This window comes from Frieseomelitta varia, unplaced genomic scaffold (genome assembly GCF_011392965.1).
Source record: "Frieseomelitta varia isolate USP_RPSP 00005682 unplaced genomic scaffold, Fvar_1.2 scaffold_924, whole genome shotgun sequence".
NCBI classification, from domain to species: Eukaryota; Metazoa; Arthropoda; class Insecta; order Hymenoptera; family Apidae; genus Frieseomelitta; species Frieseomelitta varia.
This window is the reverse complement of record NW_025110728.1, coordinates 100167-123907: the sequence shown is the minus strand read 5'-3', so window position 1 is coordinate 123907 and position 23741 is coordinate 100167. Positions and strand designations below refer to the sequence as shown.

General features: G+C 38.3%; 1 protein-coding gene across 2 annotated transcripts in view; it reads right to left on the bottom strand.

Annotated features, from left to right (window-relative positions):
* LOC122537684 (discoidin domain-containing receptor 2-like) overlaps positions 1 to 23741 on the bottom strand; it is a 99659-nt gene that overhangs the window by 39323 nt on the left and 36595 nt on the right. For both annotated transcript variants that reach the window (XM_043671059.1, XM_043671061.1), the window contains exons 2-3: positions 9410 to 9512; positions 3253 to 3484 (exon numbers count right to left, since the gene is read on the bottom strand). In XM_043671059.1, the coding sequence (XP_043526994.1) occupies positions 3253 to 3484; positions 9410 to 9512 (335 nt within the window). The remainder of the gene's footprint in view (positions 1 to 3252; positions 3485 to 9409; positions 9513 to 23741) is intronic.

Sequence of the window (23741 nt, the reverse complement as noted above, 5' to 3'; positions counted from 1 at the left end):
CGTTGGTGGAACAACGTTCACGACGATATATTATCGGTGCCATATAATTGTCGGGTTAATTGCAATAATTTAACTGATTTAATTACAACGTCCGATTAATGCGATCCTCCACCACTGTCCTTGCGTCGAGTAACATACGATTAACTCGGTCGCTCGTATCGCCAAACAAATTCTCTATCTGATAATAACGGTGTTAGAGACACGAGGGGGAGGTGGAGCGAGCGTTGACTGTAGTTAGATTCGTAAGCGAACGATGATATACACACGGCCCTATACTGTGGTCGAATCGACGCCAATATCAATCAACCTACCCCCCAGAAGTCTCAGCGGCTAGAAGCCGAGCGCTATGTCGTTAGACATAGATCATGATTGCGTCCCTTCGAAGCCAGTGCCACGGTTAATGCACCTCCACGGAGGGAGCGCGTAAATTATCATTTGAATAAACCTGGATGTCGTGGTTCGGCTACTGCCTCGTAAGTAACTGGATGCTTTGATCGATTTGTGGTAAGTTGATTGCGGTCGCATGATTGTGGGAAACTCAGAGGTGTAAAAATAGATAGAATAGGTGGAATCTCTCGATTCGATGTGCGACGTTCATCCGTGTCAATGGAATTTTAGTTAGTGTCTGACAACGAACGCCAAGGCTGGCTGAATCTACTTACTTCGACGTGAGATACTTTGATCATATGAATCGTCGTGCCATGAAAATATATCGTACGTATAGAATATTTAAGCGTTTGTTTCTTAAATTCGAAATTCAACGTACTCGAAAAAATATAAATCAAATTATCTATTATAAATTATCTAGTTCCGCTTGAATTCAAGCTACTATCGATTAAAAAGTAATAGGATGGATTGTTGGATGAATTGTTTAAAATTATTTAAAATCATCCGGTAATATCTCCGTTTAAGAAAATGGAATCTCGATAAATGTAATTGAGTATTTTACGCATCATCTTACAGCGCGTGCAGTTACTGGAACTTTGCACTTGCAAGTTCCCTAACTGTAGTACTCTAAATATATAACATTTTAATTACAATCATTACAATTCTTCCATGTATATTCTTCTAAAAGTAAGTAAACATTCTGATTCATAGCACACACAGTGAAATACAAATTTCTTCACTTTCTATTTATTCGTTTGCATTTTGCACGTGCAAGTAATAAATGATAATAACGCTCGATTTCCTTTAGCCACGTTTCTTTATCATTTTTTTTTTTTTTTTTTTTTGGAAAGTTCAGAAGAATAGTCACAGTTCGGCCAGAATAACGTGACTCGTTCTATGCGCACCTAAGCTGCAGGATTGCGAAAGCGAGCCGCTTCACACGCTACAGGGCGATAAATTATCGTTCGTTACAGACGCAGCCGTGGAGTTGGCCTATCGTCGGCCGAGATTGCTTAATTGGACGATTCCCGTGGAACGGCTCTTAATTATTCGACGATCAGTCGAACGAAGCGGTTGTTTTGGAAATTTATTCGACCGCGCGCGCCGGAACGTAGACGAGACGCGCACGTTTTTTTCCAGTTGCATACGAGTAAGCTATCGAACTGACAAAGAATAGAAACGCGCGGATCGTCACGAACCTCGAAAACTTGCGTTTTCAGAAATATAAATTCATTATCGAATGATTTATTCGTAAAACAATTGTTAATTCGCAGATTTCAAATCGAAGTAACTGACTAGTAATTTTTTTCCCTCGCAAGCAAACGAAAAAGAACGTTTCCAATCCTAGCGACGAGTCGAACATCTTTTACTACCGGATGCATTTGAAATTTAATAAATTTGCCTGTTTAATAAATAACGTGTGATTAACGCACCAAGAGGAAACTTCCACTGCAACGAAGGCCGCGAGGCGCACGAGTTTGCAATGCGCACGTACTTATCGATGGCCGCATCTCACTTCCCTTCTTTCCGGTTCAATCTTCGAGAACAGTTAGAGGTAACGCGAAGGTTCGCGAATCCCGTGACTCGAATCACCTTCGAATCGCCGACCCCAACGGAATCACAATAAGGAGATCTCGAAGCGTTCCTCCACCAAAGCAGGAAGTTCTTCCTTTACCGAGGAATAAATCGAGACTCTTCCTATTACTCTATTATATATCTGTTCTTCTTCGATGAACGATTGTTTGAAATGGAATTTTCACAACCAAGACCGACCATCTGTCTTTATCTTTTGCCGATGATTATAAAATTTCTAAAACCACTAGGTTTTACATCGTATAAATAAATATATCCCTCGTTCGTAAAGTTCAAACTAATTTGAAGTTTTTCCAAAATACGTAGAGGTAAGTCTTTTTCAATGAATGATCGTTTGAAATTAAATTTTCATAATTTAAATGATCGTCTATCTTTTATGTATCATGTATCTTCATTACAAATATAAAACTTATATGAATATACGTTTGAATATTTTTAAAAACTTCAAATTATTTTGACGCCTTCCCAGGATGTACAGAGATAAGCAGTCTTCTTCAATGAATAACCGTTTGAAATGGAATGAAACTTGAACTACCATTTGTCTTTCATGTCCTTTATTATTTGCTGATGACGATTTGTACCATTATGTCATATTACGCATTCCTTTCAGAATTTCAAATTACTGATGCCTCTTCAAAGTGTATAGAGATAAGTAGTAGAGACAAGTAGTATCTTCGATGAATGATTGCTTAGAATGGAATTTTCATAACTTAAACTGCCTTTTGTATTCTTTATCTTCAACGCTAATCTTCAAATGTATAAACATAAGTAATCAATTCATGAGATGAATTACTCTGATATTATTATTATACCATTGTTTCGAAACCATAAAAAATTCTAGAGGTGGAAGTTGAAGCGAAGCTCTCGTTGGCAAATATTTTTAAAAAAGTAATTTTATATTATTAAGTAATTATAAAGGTAATTTTTATGTTATCCAAAAATTCCATCAACCGAGCACCTTGGTCTTCTCATTAGTTTATAATATATAATATAATTGTGATATATAAATAATATTATAATATATCACATAATTACATTATATGCAACTATAAAAAATTATTTTGATTACAATTGCAACAATAATAAGACCATAGTTTGCATACTTGACGTACCTGTACAATAATTTGGATTTCTGTTTTACTACTAATAAATGGCTGCGTGAATGGCTTGATTACAATCAAGTTCAGGATCGTCTGACTCGACTTACTCCTTCTCTACTGTCGAAGTGGTATTGTTTCTAACAACTCACGGTATAAACGTGTGCTCACGTACCTCTTTCTTATCCCAGCGCTTATATCGCTGCCAGTCGGTGAAGCCAGGACGTCGATACTCGAGGGTATACTCCTCGACGTATTCCTGGCCACGGCCGCGATCGTAACGACCCTGACTCTGTACACCAGTAATCACGTGAGGTCCAGGGAGATCCACTTGCAGCCACTCACGAATCCCTCTTTCTATTTGGTTCTTCGGGCACCAGGCACCACCTGCTGTCTCCTTCCGCAGCCTGTTTTCAACAGAAAATTTTTGTTAGTGTCACGCTTGCTTTGATATGATTTAACGGTACCCCAAGATCAATGGCCACTACTTTCAGTCGATTTTAATCTAGAATTCTTACAACTAGAAATTCTAAGAGCATCGTGGAATTCAATTGAACATTAACATAATTTTAATATGGGTGACTGGAGTTCCTTTTTGCTTCTTTTTTTTTTTTTTTTGGTCATCTTGCTATTCACTTGTTAACCCATTAAGGATCAAAGTTCAACGTTAATCTATTTTTTGGATTATGGAAAGAAACTTCAAGAATATTCTATCATTAAATATTTAATTTTCAATCGATATGATTGAAAATTGGAGATCACAGCAATTTAACATTTTAAATTATTTATTTTTGGAATGGTTTATTAATTTAATTATTAATCTCAGTCACAGAGAATACAAAATACAAATACCCAATTTTTTTAATTCAATATTGATCGAAGGATTCAATTAATGTACTCTAATGTACTAAATGCTTAATTATTAATCAATATCATTGGATACTGAAGACCACAATGATTTTTAAGTTATTTATTTTTCGAATACTTAATTTAATTGTATTAATAATTTCAATCAAAAACTTGGACAAAAAATCATTTTTAAAAAAACATCACACGTGTATTCAAGTTATCGGTTTGACTTATCACATTTATATTTATAAAACAGAAGATTGCTCATTTTAGAACATTGATTCATCATACTTTTGAAATTTCATTGAACACACGCCTGGATGCATTCATTCAGAATTATTATCCCGTAAAACGACACTGGGAACTATATTACTTTACAAATATAGATAATTTTTCGATACTACTCTCCGGGTTATTTATCACTCGCTTTTTCCTCTCTCGAAATTCATTAATCACACGTTTCACAGGGCTAACGAAATACTCGCGAAAAAAAAGAGATAAACAAATAATGAAAGGGAGAGAGAGAGAGAGAGAGAGAGAGGGGGGAAAAAAGCCCCAGAAAATTGGCAAACCATTCGATCGCATTGATATTACGAATCGAAATTTGACACGCAGAGCAGTTTACGCCGATGGAAAAACAGGGTTCGCCCGAAAATCAATTTTCATTCTCGTCGAAAATTTGTCCTCGTTCGACCCCTGGCCAGCCGGCCGACTGAAATTGCACAATAATAATCGTACCGAAAATGTAGCCACGTCAAAATCGTACGCCCTCAATTCACGGATCGTTACGTTGTATCGTCGTATCCAACCGAGCCTCCCCTCTCTCCCCCCTCCACCCCCTCGATCCTTTCTACCAGTTACAGTGACCAGCGGTAATTTTTCACTTGATTTGGGACAGACATAATTAATTGATATTATATTTCCGCTCGCACTGGCGAACTGAACAGAGATGTGAGTAAATATCGGCAGGAGAGAGAGGGAATAAGAGAATGAGACTGGAAGAAGAAGAGAGGAGAAACATTTTCATAAAACCGATGGTTTTAAGTGAACCGATGGTTCTAAAGTTGCCGGTGAGTTAATTAATTAAATTGCCCCTAGAACGGGGCACGTTTTTCACGACGATGAAAATGTTTGTTAATGTGACGAAGGTCCGCGAAATATCACGACTGATCGAGGATATCGACGTTCGGAATTGGGAAACGAGAACCCCTTATTTGATCTGCCGCAATAAAAAATGCTTTTAACTGAATAAGTTCCTGGCGCGTTGCTGGGAATACTTTCAAAGCGATATTAATTTCTTTTCGACGCGAAATTGCGAAGTAGCGCGATTAATAAAAGCTGCAGTGGTATTTTTTGTTTATAAAACTCGGCGTTTTCAAAGCTGTGGATATGTTTTAAGCTGTACTAAGCTTAACTTTTTTCTTTTTTTTTTAAATAACATTTTAAAACTTTTTACATTAAATACGAAGAGTACACGAGAACGTGACAAGTTTATTTTTATTATCGAAGAGCTTGTTAGATTCGATCGAATATAAGTTTGCTGAAAATAGCTGGCAAATGAATAAATATTTTACAAACGATGAAGGACAAATAGCATCACGCAGTACAGATTTTAGAATAGAGCGTAGAAATATAAATCTAATAAAACAATAATTTTTGTAACATGGAAATAATTATCGAATTTTAATTCTGAAATATTGTGAAAACCAAAAAAGTTCCTTTCAAAATTAAAAAAAAAAGAAAAAATGATGAAGAAGGGAAACATTTTATTTTCCAAAATAGTTATTCTTATATTGATGAATGATTCTTTTTTTAAACAATCTACATAATATACATTTATAATTATCACTGTTCTGTTTTGTAAAATAGCCAAGAAAACTGTGTGAAAAAATAAGAAATTATTATTTGCTTCTGACAAAAAAACTATGTTCCTTTTTGTATATTTCTACATTATTCTTTACTGTCATAAAAGAAACAACACATTTGCATTTTGATCACTTAAATGAATGATTACCAATAATTTATATCACCCTATGTATCTCATTTTATCTTCTTCGTAATTAGATCAATTCCCAACTGACTCTAAATCGTTCTCAATGATTCCACGATAACCGTAAACAATCCCAATTACTCGCCATGTCTCTTGCCCGTAATCGTCATACGGTTTCACGACGTCGGAAGTTCGAAATTAATAAAGAATCGCAGGAAAGACTGTGGAAAGAGAAAGGGTTTCGAAACGGCGCGCGAAGTTAATGTTTCACCGATTCTTCAAGAACGGGCAGCCCGGTCTTGGTGCAGTTATAGTCCTCCCGGCCATTACAGCATCGTTCGAACAAAGAAGAACAATTCACGGGGCCATTCGCCGGTTTCAAGAACTTCTTCGGTTTGAGGGAAGTGTACTTAAACAGCGAATCCGGGATTCAGTTCTTTCCCGAGCGTTTCTCTTCCCCGTCCGTTCCTCTCTTCCACGGCCTCTACTCTACTCTAACTACACCTCCTTTTTCCACGTTTCCGCCCGTCCCGACGCTCGCCACGTTTGCTCTAAATCGACTCAATGAAACTTGGCGAAACTTTCACCACCTATCGGACCTCGGCCGTGTTCCCTACCTAATAACGAAGTTAACTTGCCGACTGATCAGACGATCCGACCGCATTTTTCCTGCGAGTCGACGACATCGATTTCGCTCCCTCGTGTTGTTATTCGGCCGTTTGTCGTAGCCTCGGTGTTTCGATTGGATAAAGACCAGTGGACTGGACGAGCTTCAATGCTCTCGCCACGCGTTAGGAATTGGAATTTCATTTTCTTTTCGTCGAGGATAGTTAATTTAAACTAGGGACTCCCAAGAATGGAATCTCACGATTTGCTGTTCGCTTTTCAGCGAACTAAAATGTTCGAGTGTAATCCTTACGTACAATTCGATACAAGCTGCCGAAGTTAATCGTTCGTATGTTTGTTCGTATGTATCAGGTTTCTCACGTATCTGCATTTTGAATTAATTGTAATATATTGTCCGACTTACTTTTATTAGTTTATTTCTTTAATAGTAATCTAATAGTAATTTTAGTTTAATTTCAATTTGTACGTTTTGGAAAAATTTTTTGTTACTGTAACGCGATCGATGAAAGTGATTGAACACTCACGAACAGTGACGTATACCAAGGTATTTGCTTCGCGCAACTAGATGGTTAAAGTGGGTTACAATCGTCGTTTAAGGTATTCGTTTCTCCGGAGGTTTTTAGCGCAGAGGCTGTTTCTGAAATTTCTCAGGGCCTCGCCAGAGAAATTTCGGCGAAGTTTCACGCCAGTACGCGAAGTTTCAGTATTTATTATGGTTGGACGTTAGGTGTATCCTTTATGGATGGCAACGCCAAGTGTTCCAGCCGTCTGGACGGTCCTCATTTATAAGGTGTTTCCAGTGTCTGACCACAGCAGCCTAGCACTACTGAATACCGTTACCAGGCGAAGATAGGAAAGGTCCGTTTTAGTAAATGTTCTCGCGAAACAATAATAATTAGGCCACGAACATTTGTGCAAATTTAAATGTGCGGAAACGTATATAAACGCAGAAAAATATGCGAAATATCTCAGGGTAAAGTAATTACCTATTGCGCACGATTGTGCATTTTTATATTTTTACAAAGATAGCTAAAGAAATGGAATCTAAATAGAAATTTATTTAATAAATACTCTGCTTTTCCACATTATTCCCTAAGTTTCTCAAAAAAGCATAAACATTCGCTTTCTTTACTTGAAATATCTACTGTTTCGAAATTACACTTCTCCGTTTTCACTTCGTTCAATAGAGAACATTTTTCGAGCCAGTGTTTCAAAATCACTGCAGTATTATGCAATATTATTTCAGAAAAATTTCTACAATAATTTTTATTTGACAATAGATCTGGTAATTAGAGTGTAGAACTTGCATTAGAGAAATGAAAATGAACAGTTTATGATACAATACAAAGTACAAGCTTCTTGTTTACATATCTTATGGAAAATTATCTTCAAAAATGCATCGTTGTGTAAATCTTGAATTTTAACCATTCTATAGCATATTCTAGGAAAGTAGTTAAACTAAAAAAACAAAAGAAAGATACGAGGAACTCTCAAGACGTTATCATACCTTATAAAATGAAAAAATGCGAGATAAGATATTTTAACTGAGAAAAAAAAAATTACCACAATTCTCGCTCGATCTTCTCGTTTCTTTCAGCTGTATTCGTAAAGGATGTACATTCGACAAGACATTCGCAGTCTAATCATCCTCGATCGGTAATTAACCGAACGTTTTAACGAACGTTCTAACAGCTACTTCGAGTTACTTCATTCCAACACCCTCATCCTGTCCCTGATTAATCTCATAAAGTCGGCGACTCGATTTCATTTTTCAGGGAGAACACGATGGAAACATTCTACGCTCAGCGCGCGCTGAGGACGCTTCGGAGAAGCGTGTACAGGAAGACAAGCTCGTGGCTCGATGCTCGATCACGCGAATTGCTTCCACGCTTCTCCCCAATAACAACGCAATTACCGGAGGATAATAATTCTCGCGGGAAACTGCCAATGCCGCGCGTAACTTCGCCCTCGAATCGAGCTAACCGCTTTTTTTTCCTCTCCCTCTTCCGTGTCGGTCGTTTTCGCAAACGCCAGGAGAAAAATCAGGGAACAGCATCGCGATGGATCTCGATTTAATTTCGTTGTCCAATGTCGAACGTGATTAATCCTTTATAGGCTTGCTGGTAAGTACATTTGCCACTTGGTTTATGTTGCAAGCGAAACATGCGCACAGGGATCATTGTGGTGTGAAGGGTCCAAGTCTTAATACTGTGCCCAACTACGTAGTATTGTAATTATTCAGTGAAAATTTGAGAAAAATTTTCAGAAGAGGGACAATACTGTGCAATTATGCGGCAATAGATCAACGAAACGAAAGTTTGCATAAATTATTTCGAAACAATAGTTTAACAACAATAGGAGTTTAAATTCGAATATTAATTTTTACAATCGCAAGGTGGTCAAGTCGTTTTTTACATGTTACGTGCTACTACAAAGACGATTGTAAAGCATTAAAATTCAGCGGACGATCTCTATGCTTCAACGGGCAAACAAAGTATTTGTAACTTTTGAAAAGTCATCGTGTTAAAATTTGAAAGAAGATCTGTCCACAGTACCGTATCGTTCCAAGGGAAACAAGCCGATGATGGTTAAATTACAGACGCGAATAGGAGACGGCGAAACCGATAGAAAGAGATCAGGCAGAAGAAGAAAAGGCAAAAAAAAAAGGAGAATAAGAGGAGAGACGATGGTTGCGTCCATGGTGGATGGAAAGAGGTTAATGCGGAAAGCGTGTCTGTCGCGGAACGGTTTGATCTGTTCCATCCTTTAGGAAGGCGCGTTAAAAAGGCAGCCGTGGTAGCATTTAACGTGGCACGGCGAAAAGGGGTACGCAGAAAAGGGCACGTCGTAAAAGTAATGCGCTCACCGGCCATTTCGTGGACCAACGTTCGTCACATACGACGAGGACGCCGTAATGGCTGAATCCGGTATGTCGCCGGACTCCATCCCCAAGGATTGATTGCACGCTCCTGAAACACATTTAACTTTATTATTATATGTATTATATGTGGGATCGTATATACAGAATTCGATCGAAAGTTATCTACAGAGCAGATTTCCGTTGTATTCTTGTAAGATCAACATTAAGTGTAGTTTGATATCGTGCATGGGACATTGCAAGCAATATTATTAACTATCTCACTTGTATTTTTAACTTTGATTTTCGCAAAAATTTAGTCTCTTGAGAAATATCTTATTCTAGATTTTCCTTTGATTTTTTTACTCTTGGAATAAGAAATTACTTATATTGTGTGTTCATTCGCGTGATAACATTTAAAAGCTACAGTGTATTAGAGACTTCAATGATCTTTTATGACGTTCTTGTTTCGTATAAAACTTTGCTTCGTTTTATTTATTTTTATTTATCTGATAGAATTTTGATCGGTAGTTTTAGCATTACCAAAATCTACTATGGGAATTCTACGATTCCACTTGTACCAGTTCCTTGTTGATATGAATTTGTGAAAGTAAATCGTCCGATTCTTAAGAATTCAATATTAATTGCCTTACTTGTGTAATATAAGTAAAAAATTTACAAACAATTAAAGTCGACCACATTTGACGTTTTAATGAATTATGAACATTTCCATTAATGTTCCATAAATTTTCTAATGCACTCGTGAGAGATAATTCGTCCACTAAGATGGTAACCAACGAATGATCGAGATATCGCACATTTATACAGCCAAGTTATCCACGCTCGATATGATTATATTGTCGTTTGCTGTTTAACTTCACTGCACGATCTACTGCAGTTAACTACGTTTACAATTTCTGTATTTGCTAGATCGTGGTCTTGGCGATTCGTGATTCTCCTCCTGTTTGCCAGAGGAATCGCAGCGTACAATGGTCCAACGACGAATCGAATGGCCATTTCCGACCGTCGAATCGCCGTTCTATTCCGTAGTCACATTCCACGATTCTCTGCTATACGATGTCGACCGACAATCGGCTACCGGAAATGTAAATTGAAAGGTTAACTTCTTCCAGCCAAAGTCCAAAGGCAATCTCTAGCAAGACTATTTTTATCGTCACGTTCGTATCTTCGGGTCATACTGGCTACAAGTTTGCGAATATTATTCGCAAGAAACGGGGCCAAAAACTCTAAGAAATTCTGCTACTAAATATCATGAATATTACAACGTGATGTTTAGTGCATTCTCTGCATTTTTACATCATAAAATATCCCATCAATGTACGAGAGTTTTCATAGTTTAACAATAACGAATAATTTTGACTAACGAGCTGCTTATATATTTGAAGCCAATCTGAAAATGTCGTAAGATATTTATCGCAAACGTAAGAAATTAGTACATAGCATGAACGATTATTTTGGGCATACAATAAATGTTAAAAATTGTTCCGTTAAATATAAAAGCCTGTTAATGTAATGGATAATTGACGAAATATACTTATACAGTGTCTTAAGAAACTATTCAATCACTTGTCACAGAATGTCTATTTATATATATGTATGTTACATAAAACATTTTGAAAAAAGTCGAGTAATTTCCATTAAAAGCAGATTCAGATACAAAGACCAGAATCAACTTGTTGACAATTATACGTAGAATTTTTCTTGTATATGCTATAATTTTTTGCACTGCCAAATTTTTTGTATAAATACAAGGGATTCCTATAAACGCGAGCATCTGAAAAATGAACAGGGCTCGCAAAGTATTTAACCTTCAGATTTGATGTCATATCGTAGGGTAATCGAACGTGGAAGGTTTGGAAATATTTTTATAGTATAAATATCGGTGTATTGGGAGGTTTGGAACGGTGAGTGTCGGACAATTTATCCTGTTTCGTTGCTCCTAAAAAATTGACCACAATGTAACGCACACGACAGATTAAATTGCCACCCATTTGAGTTTTCGTTTCAATTTTTTAACTGTAATTGCGAAAATGACAGAATTTATCGCCGAGCGAATTAAGAGAGCTTTTGCTAGAACGATACGCGCACGATGGGTGTGCAGGTTTAAAATATCAGAGATCAATTGAATATTTGGAATTATTTTGTGAAGTGAATTATTCAAGCTATTATTCATTTATAGAGAATTTGTAACGATCTAGAGTTAAATTATTTAATTTTTAAAAATTTTTTTTTTAGTAGAATTTTAATTAAATACGAAATACAAAGTAAAATTAAATATTTCAAACTTTAGTAATTTGACACAAATACAATCATCTACGATCGAACAATGTCGTTTGAGGGTTGAGAATATTTCTGAAAAATGTAGTTGCATTGAAACAGGAGAAGAGCGATAATAAAATATTACACACTAATATTAAATTAATAAACTAATAAATATCAAAATAATAATAGACATCAGAACGCGTGTACGAATTTTTATTTATTAGTACAAGTAAAATTCTTCGTTTTGATCGTTGAATCGCTGTTTTATCGAAATTTCACGAATCAAATCACTTGTCAATCAGCATTACGTTTCTCCTTCGATAACAATTGCCTCGTAGAACAGAGAATCTCAGTTTCGTTAAGTCGAACGAAACGCGTCAATAAATTTTTCGTCGGGACACGTTTATAATTCACACTTCCTCCCGGTTCTCCATCTCCCGGGAGGATTTTATTGAAATCACGATCGGTAATAAGATGGACGCTGCGATCGTTACCTCGGAAAGTTGATGGATAAGTGGCGAACCGTTCTCCACGCGGCATTATTCAATCGCTACACACTTATTAGTCCGTCAGCTATCTCGTTCGCAATTTCAATTTACTCGAAGTTTACTGGCATTCGAGTGTAATCTTTCCATTAAAGTTTTCAGGCCGGACGATGAAAGCGGCCTGAGCAACGTCCAACGACGTGAGACGCGAGGGATTAATCGGCGCGAATAAATTTACATTATCGAGACCAGGAGGATCGACGAGGTTCTTTCGCGTCCACTTGCGAGCGCGGAAGACGCATTTCCAATTGCCCGTGGATTAAACGCAGGATCTTCGGCAAAAAGGGTGCCACTTATCGCTAGTTTGCTGGATAAGATTCTCGACTGTAGAATGCATATTACGTCACGTGAAATGACACTTATAGATAATAAATAAATACGAGAAAGATAAATAGAAATTGAACTGTACTTATTGTTCAGGAAAGTATTCGAACACTTGCAGGGATGTTTTGCGAATATATTACGCGTTTGTATGAAAGGTTTTGATACTTTATTAACATAATAGTGGTAAAGTTTGAAAAAGAATCATACAAAGAAAAATACAGTTATATGTATATGAATCTATATTTTGCAAAGATCACAAAAGTATTCAATTACGATTCATTATATCAATAAAATTCAATATACCGTCTGTTACTTGGTACACTACTATTATATGCTTTATGATGGTTATTCATATCGTATATTAATTTTTTACTAAACACACGTTCGCAGTAGATATTTTCTATATGTAGCTACACTCTCAAACTTGTTTTATCAATCATAATATTATCAATATAATCATAATAGTGGAATAGCAGAGTATTGATGAAATTTCAGGATATTCTATTGTCGTCATTCAATCTATATAATGTAATTTATGTGAAGGGATTTCGAATGTATAATAAAGACGAGGGGCGAGTTTATTAGCGCCAGAAAGAAATCATTGATTTTTCAAATAAATATTAATTTTTCCAAGTTAACAATTAAAGAACCTTTGTTCACAACTATTTTCATTCAACGTTTGTCTCAGAGACGTTTATTAAAATATTATACGAATAATCAAACCCGTGGTATTTCACCCCGTTCTGTTTCTACGTTTCTTCACTTATTGTTTAATACAATAAAACGGCCATCACAATAGCCATCTTTTAATTATTCTCGCCGAGTTTATCTCGAAGTTGGAGAACAAAGACCGACAAGAATTCCGTTTGTTAATATCTTTCGGAAGAGTCATGCCACTGGAATCACCAATGTTTCGAGCGATGCTATTCTTAGCTATCAAACTCTTGGGCGGATGTACGTTGAATGAATGTTGTCGATTCACAAGCCGTCCTGTTTATTAACAACGGTAGATCTTCTGAAATCAAGCAGAATAGATTGATCTCGTTCTTATTGGCTTTGGCAGCCGTACGACGTCGAGCACGCTTCCGCTCGATTAAATTTTTTTCCCCCCTTTCACCTTTCATCAGCCCTCCTACGGAAATCCTTTTTCCCGAGTAAGCCATCGCTTGCTTAAACCGAGCCGATGAATTTCCTTTCCGCGGAAATAAAGCGAAAGATGCTTCCAATAAACATCGTACACCCTTCTGGTGTACCCAGGCTGGGGCAACGCAGCACAAAACGAATGATCCTCCTCGAGTATAATTCTTAAACAAAGAAAAATGGGGAAAAACATTGCGGAATATATTCGCTGTTCGGCTGGAAGAACATTCCGGCTCGCGAGTTTCTTTCTTTTGAGAAAAATAACGTATTGCACGATTTGGTAGAGATCAGTGCCAAGGAGAGAAAGAACAACATCACGGATTGAAATTGGCCATTCCAAAATGGCACACTGCGATAGTTCGTCAGAGAATTTGGCTCCTCGATGCGATTAAATGTTTTTCTATAATGGCAACAGATCATCTGACCTTATATTGCTTTAAATATTAAATTATTGCTCTTGATAATTAATACTTTTCAAGTATTAAATTGATTAATTAATTAATACTCTTCAAGTAACAAATTATAAGTTGAAACTCCTATTTAAAAAGAATCTCCGAGCTATTAAGATTTTATCTTTGTCAATCGTTGAAAACATATCGAATTATTATCATTTAAATTATAATGATTTATATGTAGAACATTTCGATACGTTGTTAGGGGTTTTTACAGGACAAACAATTTCAAGTTGTCCTTAAAAAAGGTTGTACTTGAACCTATCCTCAACTTGTTTCCGCGAAATGTTCCGCTGTTAATTATTTTAAACCCGTGTGTCTTGTTTTCGATATTGTCCCCTTGTGGAATTTTAGGGCAACACTTGGAAAGTCAGTTGACGTTCTCTCCTCTCTCTTTTCTTTTCTTTCTCTCGCAGGTTAAACGAAAAAGAAGAAAAGAAATAACGGGTGATCTAGAAACGCGCAACTTTCCAGCGAAACGCGACTTCCTCTTCTCTTGAAACGTTCGTTGAACACGGCAACGTTAACCGCCAAACAAATCCGTCGTAATTCAAGGAAAATGCACGGCCGTTCGCCGCAGCGAGTTATAAAAAGTTTCAATGAAACTGCTCTCCCCCTCTCTCTTTCTTTCTCTCGCTCTCTCCCTGTTCGCCCACGGCCGTTTGCGCCGTGTTTGCCAGAGTCTTCAATGGCATTCATGCATCGTGTCTTCAACTGTCGTGCATCGTTTACCGCGCACGTGCACGCATTCAATGTAAGTACCGATGCTGCAAGCATCCTTCATGATCGTACTTCTTTCACGGTGTTCGGCCGATTTTCAAGCGGCGACGAGCGCCGTTTTACTACCGTATACTCGGCTATGAGATTCCTCCGGATGGCTCCGCGACGGACGAGGAATTTTCGCGACCGTGTTTGAAAGAAGACTCGACGACATTTACTATTATATCTTTCGTACCGGTGTTTTCTCTCGCGAATCGCCGCCGCGAACGGGTCTGATGAATCATTGGCGGTAAAAAACTTGTTTATCTCAACGGCTGGCAGAATGGTAATGTCTGTGCAATTTCGGAGGCGCTTTTTAACCTTTGGCCAAATGATTCAGCGAATATTCTGGAAAAAAATATTCGTTTTATATAATAACGTTCGTGAACGAATGATATTTTAATATCGCAACCGTGATCTGGCGAAAATTTTCCCTCCTCGTGGCACATCGATACATCGATAACGTAGTAAACTAACAGTGATTTTATAAATTGAATTCGTTATTCAAACTTTTTTCCACATTGTGAAAATCTATGAGCTGAGGGTGAAAAAAGGACTCTGACGAGTTAGAATTTAATACCTACGTGACACGAATTCTGTCGAATTTTGACATGGCAATTTGCGCGCATTTTTCTTTTTATTGATAGATTGGTACCGGTGGTAACATAGTAAAATAGCAGATTGGATGTATAAATTGAATTGTCATGGAATTTTAGTTGAATAGTATAGAGTCCAGGCATGTCTGATCATAGGCAGGTCACATTCCACTGTCGATTCGTGTGTCAGTCACGTCGAACGTTTCTGATTGCTATTACAGATATTAAATTGGTTGGTTTGTTTACTAGGAATTCCAATACATCGTGATGATGACGTTCATTGCATCAACTTCCTCCATGATCTACAATGTTAGTATATAAAACAGATTGTACATACACGTTTCAAATTAGAATTTCCTTTTGATAACAAAAATAATTCTTTAACGTCACGTTAATCTTTCACGTTCTTAAATTTGATTGTTCAGATGCGATCTATTCGTTTCACAAATGAACACACATCGTGATTTTTAATATAACATTGACACAATTTAACATTGGCATAAAATAAATCTTACACGCACACGTTAAAAATAATAATTTCCTTTCGATGATAAGATAATACTTTGCTTTTCAAATTTTAGACGCATCTACTTGTCTCAAAAATAGATGTAGAGAGCCCTATGCAATATTAGAACATACAATAATCTTTCAATAGTACATGCAATCGTTCAATTGCACATGCATCATCCTCTTGAATTTCAAACAATTCAGATGAATCTCTGCTTTCAAGAAACACGAGAATCACCACGATCTCTAATATAACATTAGAATAAAATAAATTTTGTACTTTTATGTAATAAAGATACATTCACCCTACCCTCGAGTCTTAACCAATTCTCAAAGAGTCTTCTCTATTCCTGTCACAATCGAAGCAGCCGGTTCGCGAGAAAGAAATGTGCAGATTTCACCCTCGACGTCGCCCGATGTCGGTGATCTATGTCGGTTGCCTCAAACAGAGTCGCGCAACCATCTCGAACGGGCTGGTTTTCCTCACCTCGGAGACACATGCAAATCACGTAGGCGTTTGAACTTCCAAACGTATTCATAGAACGGTATTCTCGCAGCCCCGTTTCACTCCCTTTGGCCGTTGTCTCTGTCCTCGTGTATCGTTCGATGCCTGGCAGCCGCTGGTGGAAACGGTACCAGAAGCTTGGCTACGCTCTCGAGTCGCGGGCGACGTAAAATAACGCGAGCCCCGGGGGGACGTGGCGCTACGCTCCTGATGTGTTCGCTCGTGTTCGTCTCGATTCTCGTGTACATGACTCCGTCAAGCACCGCGTGCACACGAGTGAAACAGAGAGAAAAAGAGAGAGAGAGAGAGAAAGGGACGAAAGGACGAGGAGAACGAGAGAAAGAGCGAACTAGTGAGACCAAGTACACTCGAAGCGGCCTGAGGGGGAGGGAGGGAGTACGAGAGAAGAGAGGTAGATGGTGCGAGCACGCGACAATCGCGAGCCTCGTGCCACTCCCACTCCCCCGTGTTTTAAAATGTCGAGCGCTTTTGTATACCGGGGAAAATTTGCTCCTACGTTCGGGCAAATTGCGCAAAAGGGAGCACCTTTTTTCCATCTCATATCTCCGTTCTCTGTCCTCGCCTATCCACGATCTGTCTCTGTTCGCCCCTTTCTCGTCTCTCGTTCACCCTTTTCTTTTCCACTTTTCCTCCCCCTATCTTCCTTCTGCCTCCTGCGTGCATCTCTTTCTCGGCGGTCGTTCTCTATCGCTTTCTCTCTCTCTCTCTCTTTCTTTCGGTTCAACTCTCGTTGCTTTCTCACGAAGTTCCACGCTTTCGTATTACTCCCTCTTTCTTTTTTTCTTTTTTTATCACTCTTTCGCTCTCTCTCTCTCTCTCTCTCTCTCTCTCTGTCTCGTACGCGAGCGTGCTCCTTGAAAGGGGGGATACGGGTGAGCACCTTCCGACAATTTATTTTCTGTACCGAATTAGAGCGCTCTCAAAGTGCCTTTCTCTGGTCACGAGCCAGCGGAAATGCAGTCGCTACGCGGACTGCGATTCTTCGCTAATTTACGGTGCATTATGTCCGCGATGTAATTTGTTCGAATTATCTATTACATGTGTTGCAGACGTCTGTGTGTGTGTGTGTGTGTGTGTGTGTGTGTGTGTGTGTGTGTGTGTGTGTGTGTGTGTGTATGAGTGTGCACATGTTATGCAGCACGGTTAAAGTGGCCACTGGTTTCATGAAATTTCGTCTACTCGTTGAACGTAATTGCCAGGATAAAAAGGAAGAAGAAGAAGAAGATGGAGAAGAAGAAGGAGAAGAAGAAAGAAAGGAACAGACAGAGAGAGATTACACGAGTTGATGGTAGGGAGTGAATTCAATTCGAAGAGGAACGATTGACGTTACTTTAAATTGTCCTACTCTCTGACGATTCTTTCTGTTCTCTCTCTGCCTTTTTTCTTTCTTTCTTTCTCGTTTTTCTGTTTTCTTTTTTTCTTTTTCAGCTCTCAGGTATATGTGATGCATGCGTTACTGGCCCTGACTGGCCTGGTCCTCCCTGAAATGCAATTTCTCTTGTCCAACGCTTAAGCTTCGCGAAAATGAGGACACCGTTAAGCACCTTGGAATGATTTACCTCTCTTCGGATTACAGCGTTCCTATGTACCCTATGCGAGAGAAAAAAGAGAGACAGAGAGAGAAAGGAAAAGAGATTCCACCACCCTATGCACTCTAACGCGTAGCTGTTACTCGCGGGGAAAAAAAATTTATGTCCCTTTACGGGAAGTACATTTGTAACCGCTATTCGTCATCCAACGATTTTTGCCGATTCAGATAAATCAGCGACAAGTTCAACTACCGTAACACCAACTTCTTTCAGACTTTCGCGCGGCATAAATCAACTCGCCAAATTATATCGACGTTCTTTCTTGTGCTTTCGCCGGTTTTATGACTCGTCTGAATAATGGTTTGGATTTTGTTGAAAAAAGAAAGAGAAGCGTAATATTTTATTAACCATGTAAATTAATTCAGCCTCCTTCTAAACGAAATTTCAATTTCACTTATGGATTTGCACATTATTGTATTTATTATCTGCTGTATTAAATACTAAATGTAGTTCTTACGTAAATTACAAAAATTACAAAAATATTACAAAAATGAAATGTAGAAACCAATGAGAGAACGATTCGTTGAAAAATAATAGCTTTTGTGCAAACATATTCTGAGTCATTATACATATATTTAATCATCGAACAATCTCGTGATTAATTTTTTTTATTATTACTTAAAATAAAAGTAAAAAAAGGTATAGAAGTGTCGTAATATTATACAGATATTACTTGTTAGTATGTATTATATTTCAGGTAATGGAAATAAAGTGTGTATTATATATAAAAAAAATTTTGAAATTTAAAAACAAATGTGTTGCATGAAAATGATTTGTTAATGTACAACACTGGAGTAAATAGAAATTCGATCCGTGGTAAACGTGTTGAAATTTACTCAACAGTAGAATATAATCACTATAGTCAGACATCCTGCATCTCCAACACTTTCTCAATTTCCTTGGTAATTATTAATCTAACTAGACACTCTCCCATCTCTAATACTTTCTCAATTTTGCTGGCAACTATTAAACAATTGAACGTATATATAAATCAGTTCTTGATTTCTCATTTACCTATCAAATATCAAACGACCAAGAAAGTAGTATCATCTCATTGGTTAGACATTCGTGTTTCTTCAATACTGTTCCACTTTTCTTTATTAATAGATATCGAAACAATTTACAGCATTTACCTGTCGAATATTTAAAGATCAAGGCAGTAGTATATACCTCCATCGGTCAGACATCCGTGCTTCTTCAATACTCTTCCACTTTTCTTTATTAATAGATATCGAAACAATTTACAGTATTTACCTGTCGAATATTTAAAGTAGGCAGTAGTATATACCTCCATTGGCCAGACACCCGTGCTTCTTCAATACTCTTCCACTTTTCTTTATTAATAGATATCGAAACAATTTACAGCATTTACCTGTCGAATATTTAAAGTAGGCAGTAGTATATACCTCCATTGGTCAGACATCCGTGCTTCTTCAATACTCTTCCACTTTTCTTTATTAATAGATATCGAAACAATTTACAGCATTTACCTGTCGAACATCGTCTCGAAGTGTCTTTTTCTCTCCCTATTATCGGTATTGTTTCTAATTCAATAATCTCACCTATGAAATGTGTCTTGCACATCCGCGACACCGTTACTAAGTAACAGCTCTCGCTCTGTTCGTTGTTCAAACACAAGGGAGAGATTCGCGACACACACGAGAGACACTTCGTGGATTCATTGCGACGCATTCCACGTCGAACTATCCGTCTTGCGAGCTGGCTTGCAATTTGGCGTTCGTGGCGGATACGACGCGCGGAAATCCGGACATCTCGGCCACCGTTGAATCTCGACGCGATATCAGTCTCTCTGTGCTCGCACGCGACTTCACGCTTCCCCGAATCGCCAACGATCTGTTCGAATTTAGATTGCACGAGAGAAAGGCGGACCCCTTTCTCGCGATTCGATGCGAGCCGGATTCGTTAACCATCGCTGTTTCAAACGACGAATACTTCTTTAAACCTCTGCGCCGGGGATCAAAGGTTCAGTATGCGTTAACTTTTTCGCCTCAAACTTTCAAGGAGGAATTCGAGGATTCGTCGGTTCGATTCGTCTCTCTCTCAGTGTGTCTTTCAGTTTTTTGAATTCTCTTTCTCTCGTTCCTTTGTTCACTCACTCCGCGATCGTCAGCAATCTTGTTTCCAGAAGAAATTTTTCAAAAGTATTCGTACGCTTGTTGACACAATTTTCGAACACGTGCGAAGCGTACGAAACATTTTGAAATTTGATTAGCTGTATTTCAATATCGTGCCAATTATCACAATTGTACTAGTAGGATTTTAAACAAGTTTCATAATGTATAGGAAAATTATGTACAATGACAATTGTGCTTTGCAAAAGTCACGAAAGTATTCAGTGACTATATTCGTTACATCCATAAATCTTGACGTTCACTAAGAATATTTTTGACGCTTATTATGTGTTTAAAATGGCTGTTGGAAGGCCTGTATTGGAAGGACACAAATTTATGATATGCGTGTGGCTTTCGAAAGTGATGATTTGTGAATTTGCGAAACACGATTTGAAACTTCGAACTCCCGAATGCTCGATAAAATACGAATCTTGATAAGTCATGAGTCCTTAAAATCTCAAAAGTCCTGTCTTGAAAGTTGTGAAGCAGGGTTTGGCAACATTCAACGTGATAATATTCATTGTCTTACTTCTACAGCTTCTTGATTACCGTGACACAAGTGATGTAACTGATATGGAATATTAAACGAGATCCGGAAAGTTTTCACGAATGTTATTAAAGAAATGGAACCTAGGTAGAGATTCATGTACTTTTAATATTTTTGTGTATTCTCCGCCCAAATTTCTGATCAAACTCCGTATTCTCAACGAAATAAAGAACTAACAATCATACGTATCAATCGCGTTCAATCTGCCTAATTAAAAAAAGAAAAAAGAGAAAAAGAAACAAAAGGAAAGGAAAACAAGTGGAATAAAATAATCGACAGAAATTGCTTGGACGCTCGAATTTTAAAACAGGATCGAGAAAAAGGAAGAGGACGGCAATGGGTGAAAAAGTTCCTTCTCTCTCTCTCTCTCTTTTTTTCTCTCGCGCGACACGATGTTTAAAATCACAATTCCGCCCGGTACTCGACGAGTTCTTCAGGAAAATTGCATTCGACGAATGCTTTCCCATTCTGTTCCACCGCTGACGATCCAATACGATTTCACTTCTGCCTCCCCTCCTCCCTCCCCCCTCACCCCCTTTGTGCCGCTACTTTTCCCGTCTAAAAGAAGTTTATCGAGGTGACTATTCCCGCGCATTGGCCGTGCTCGTGCTCGCGCGCGCGCGCACACGCTTAAAGCTGTGCATTTTCTTAAAACTTCTTTAATATTTCCGGCGGGCCTGCTCCGTGCACCTCGTTAAAGTCTTTTTCCATCGGCGCGACGCCTCCGTTCCCTCGTTGCGCATGTTGACGAAACACTTGGCCTGCAGAACGCCATTAAAACTTTTCATATACACTTCCCTTCGCATACGTATATACGCGCGTGTGTCTGCATGAGTATATATATATATAAATATGTGTGTTGAAATGGTGGCAGAGGGAGTCGGAAAAGTGGACAAGAGGCTTCCTTTGAACGTTTCTTATTTCGCTTTCTCTTCGTGAGCAAATGATCGCGATTCATTCGCTATCGACGTACCGCGAGTAATTACGAAGCGTGGATTATTTCACTTGCTTTTCAGTGCTTCATTCGGCTGAGCAAATGAAGTGAACGTGGAAAGATGTACAGTTAAGTGGTCGTCGAATTACTCAGAGTTTTCAATGTTTTGGTAAAGGACCTGGAGAATCTGAACTGTAAGTTTAAATTTCGATCGGCGAACGTTAGCTTCGTTCAGACTCATTCTACGTTCTTTTGTAGGAATTCTCTGCAAGCGTCGCTTTTAAGTTACCGTCTGTATTTTACAGTAGAATTCCGTTTAGATTTATTTGAACTGGATTTCGATCGTTAGGAGGTTCAATTGAATCCAAACAGAATTCAGTTTCTGTTAAAATGAATATCCAAGCCACTACTACGTGAATGAAGAACCATTAGCAGAGAGAAGTCACTGTGAATCAGACTTGAAATTTGCCCAACTTGTAATCACCGTATCGTTGATAACGATAAAAATCTCAAGATATTCAATATAACACACGCGCGATATTTAGACAGAAACTTAAAGATCCTTCATACGTGAAACGTTCGTCAAATATATTTGACGCGCTTCGATGCGCAATATCGGACGACCGCCATCGTTACAGAATTCACGATTATTCACTCAAAGATGAAAAGAAGCTTACGCGTATGTAAACGTAGCCGCGTGATCCGCCGATTGTCCGACAAATTTATTTGACCGTCTGAATAATTCCGGCATGGGAATGGACCGTCCCCGGCGCAGATGCACGGACGCAACTAAAATCTAGAGAATTTTCTCCGCATTGTCCGTGGGACAATCCCGCCGTGGCCGGTTTTAGCGAATCGGTGGCGGGAGACGGGATCCGGGAGAATTCGTGAAAATAAAAGAGCGGTCAAGTGCGGTCCGGGGAATCGTTGCTACGCCATTGGCCACCGACCCTTGGGCCATCCCTGCCCGTCCCGATCGAGTTCCGTTTCGAACAGGATTATTGCCGGGAACACCTGACGACGCTCCCATCGTTTCAAAGGCAGCGGAGCCGATATAAGCAAACGAAATAAAACGGCCGCCGTTACCCGGCCACGACCGGGGGCGAAAGGTGGAAAAGTGAAACGCAAACGGCGTGAAAATGCAACGGCGGGGCCGATTCGACGCCGGCGAAGAAAAAGAGAAAAAAAAGAAAAAAGAAAAGAAGAAAACGAACGTGCGTGCCGTCTGCCGAGAAACCATGGAAACGACGTACTCGCGAGAGTGCTCGAGGCGCTTGCTATAAAAGAGCTTGCTACGAATTTACGTCTGTATACACGTTACGTGGGATATTTCGACGTTTTGTCAATACTGCAGCGAACTACAACACGTCAAGATCGACCAATCTGAGGATCAATTCAAATTTATAATGTGAAACACACTGTAGGTTGTATTTGAAAGAAACAATATATTCTCCGTGGCTCTAAATTAAAATTGAAGACCTCGAAGAGCCGGAGCAATTGTTAAGTGAAAACTCCCTCTCAGATACGTGAAAAACTTGTTTCAAGACACAATTATAAATCATGAATAAAAAAAAAAAAAACAATTTCTTATCTAGAATAAACTCAAAAGATTTTCTAAAGATGCGCTATTCCAAAAATTAATCTTTATACTTAATAGAAATTACAAGATATTCAATGCAAACGCATATCTAGTAAAAAAATGAGTACAATAAGAATTAAATATGATTCCACGGTACATCATTGACGTTTACTGAATTGCAACTGTTTAATTATTTTTGCTACCTGCTACGAAGTTACTTGTATCAAATATACCGTAATTCCTACGTATATCTTTCAAACTTGTCTAATATAACCATGGTGGTCATATCGTGTTCCATCACAGTCGAGAAGTTTCACGTGACACACGAAAGTAATATATTCCCGAGAATTGTCTGTAATTTGTTCGAATACTTTCGCGAGCGCATAATTGCATACGTAGCCGTTTCGAAGGAATCGACAGGCAAGAAA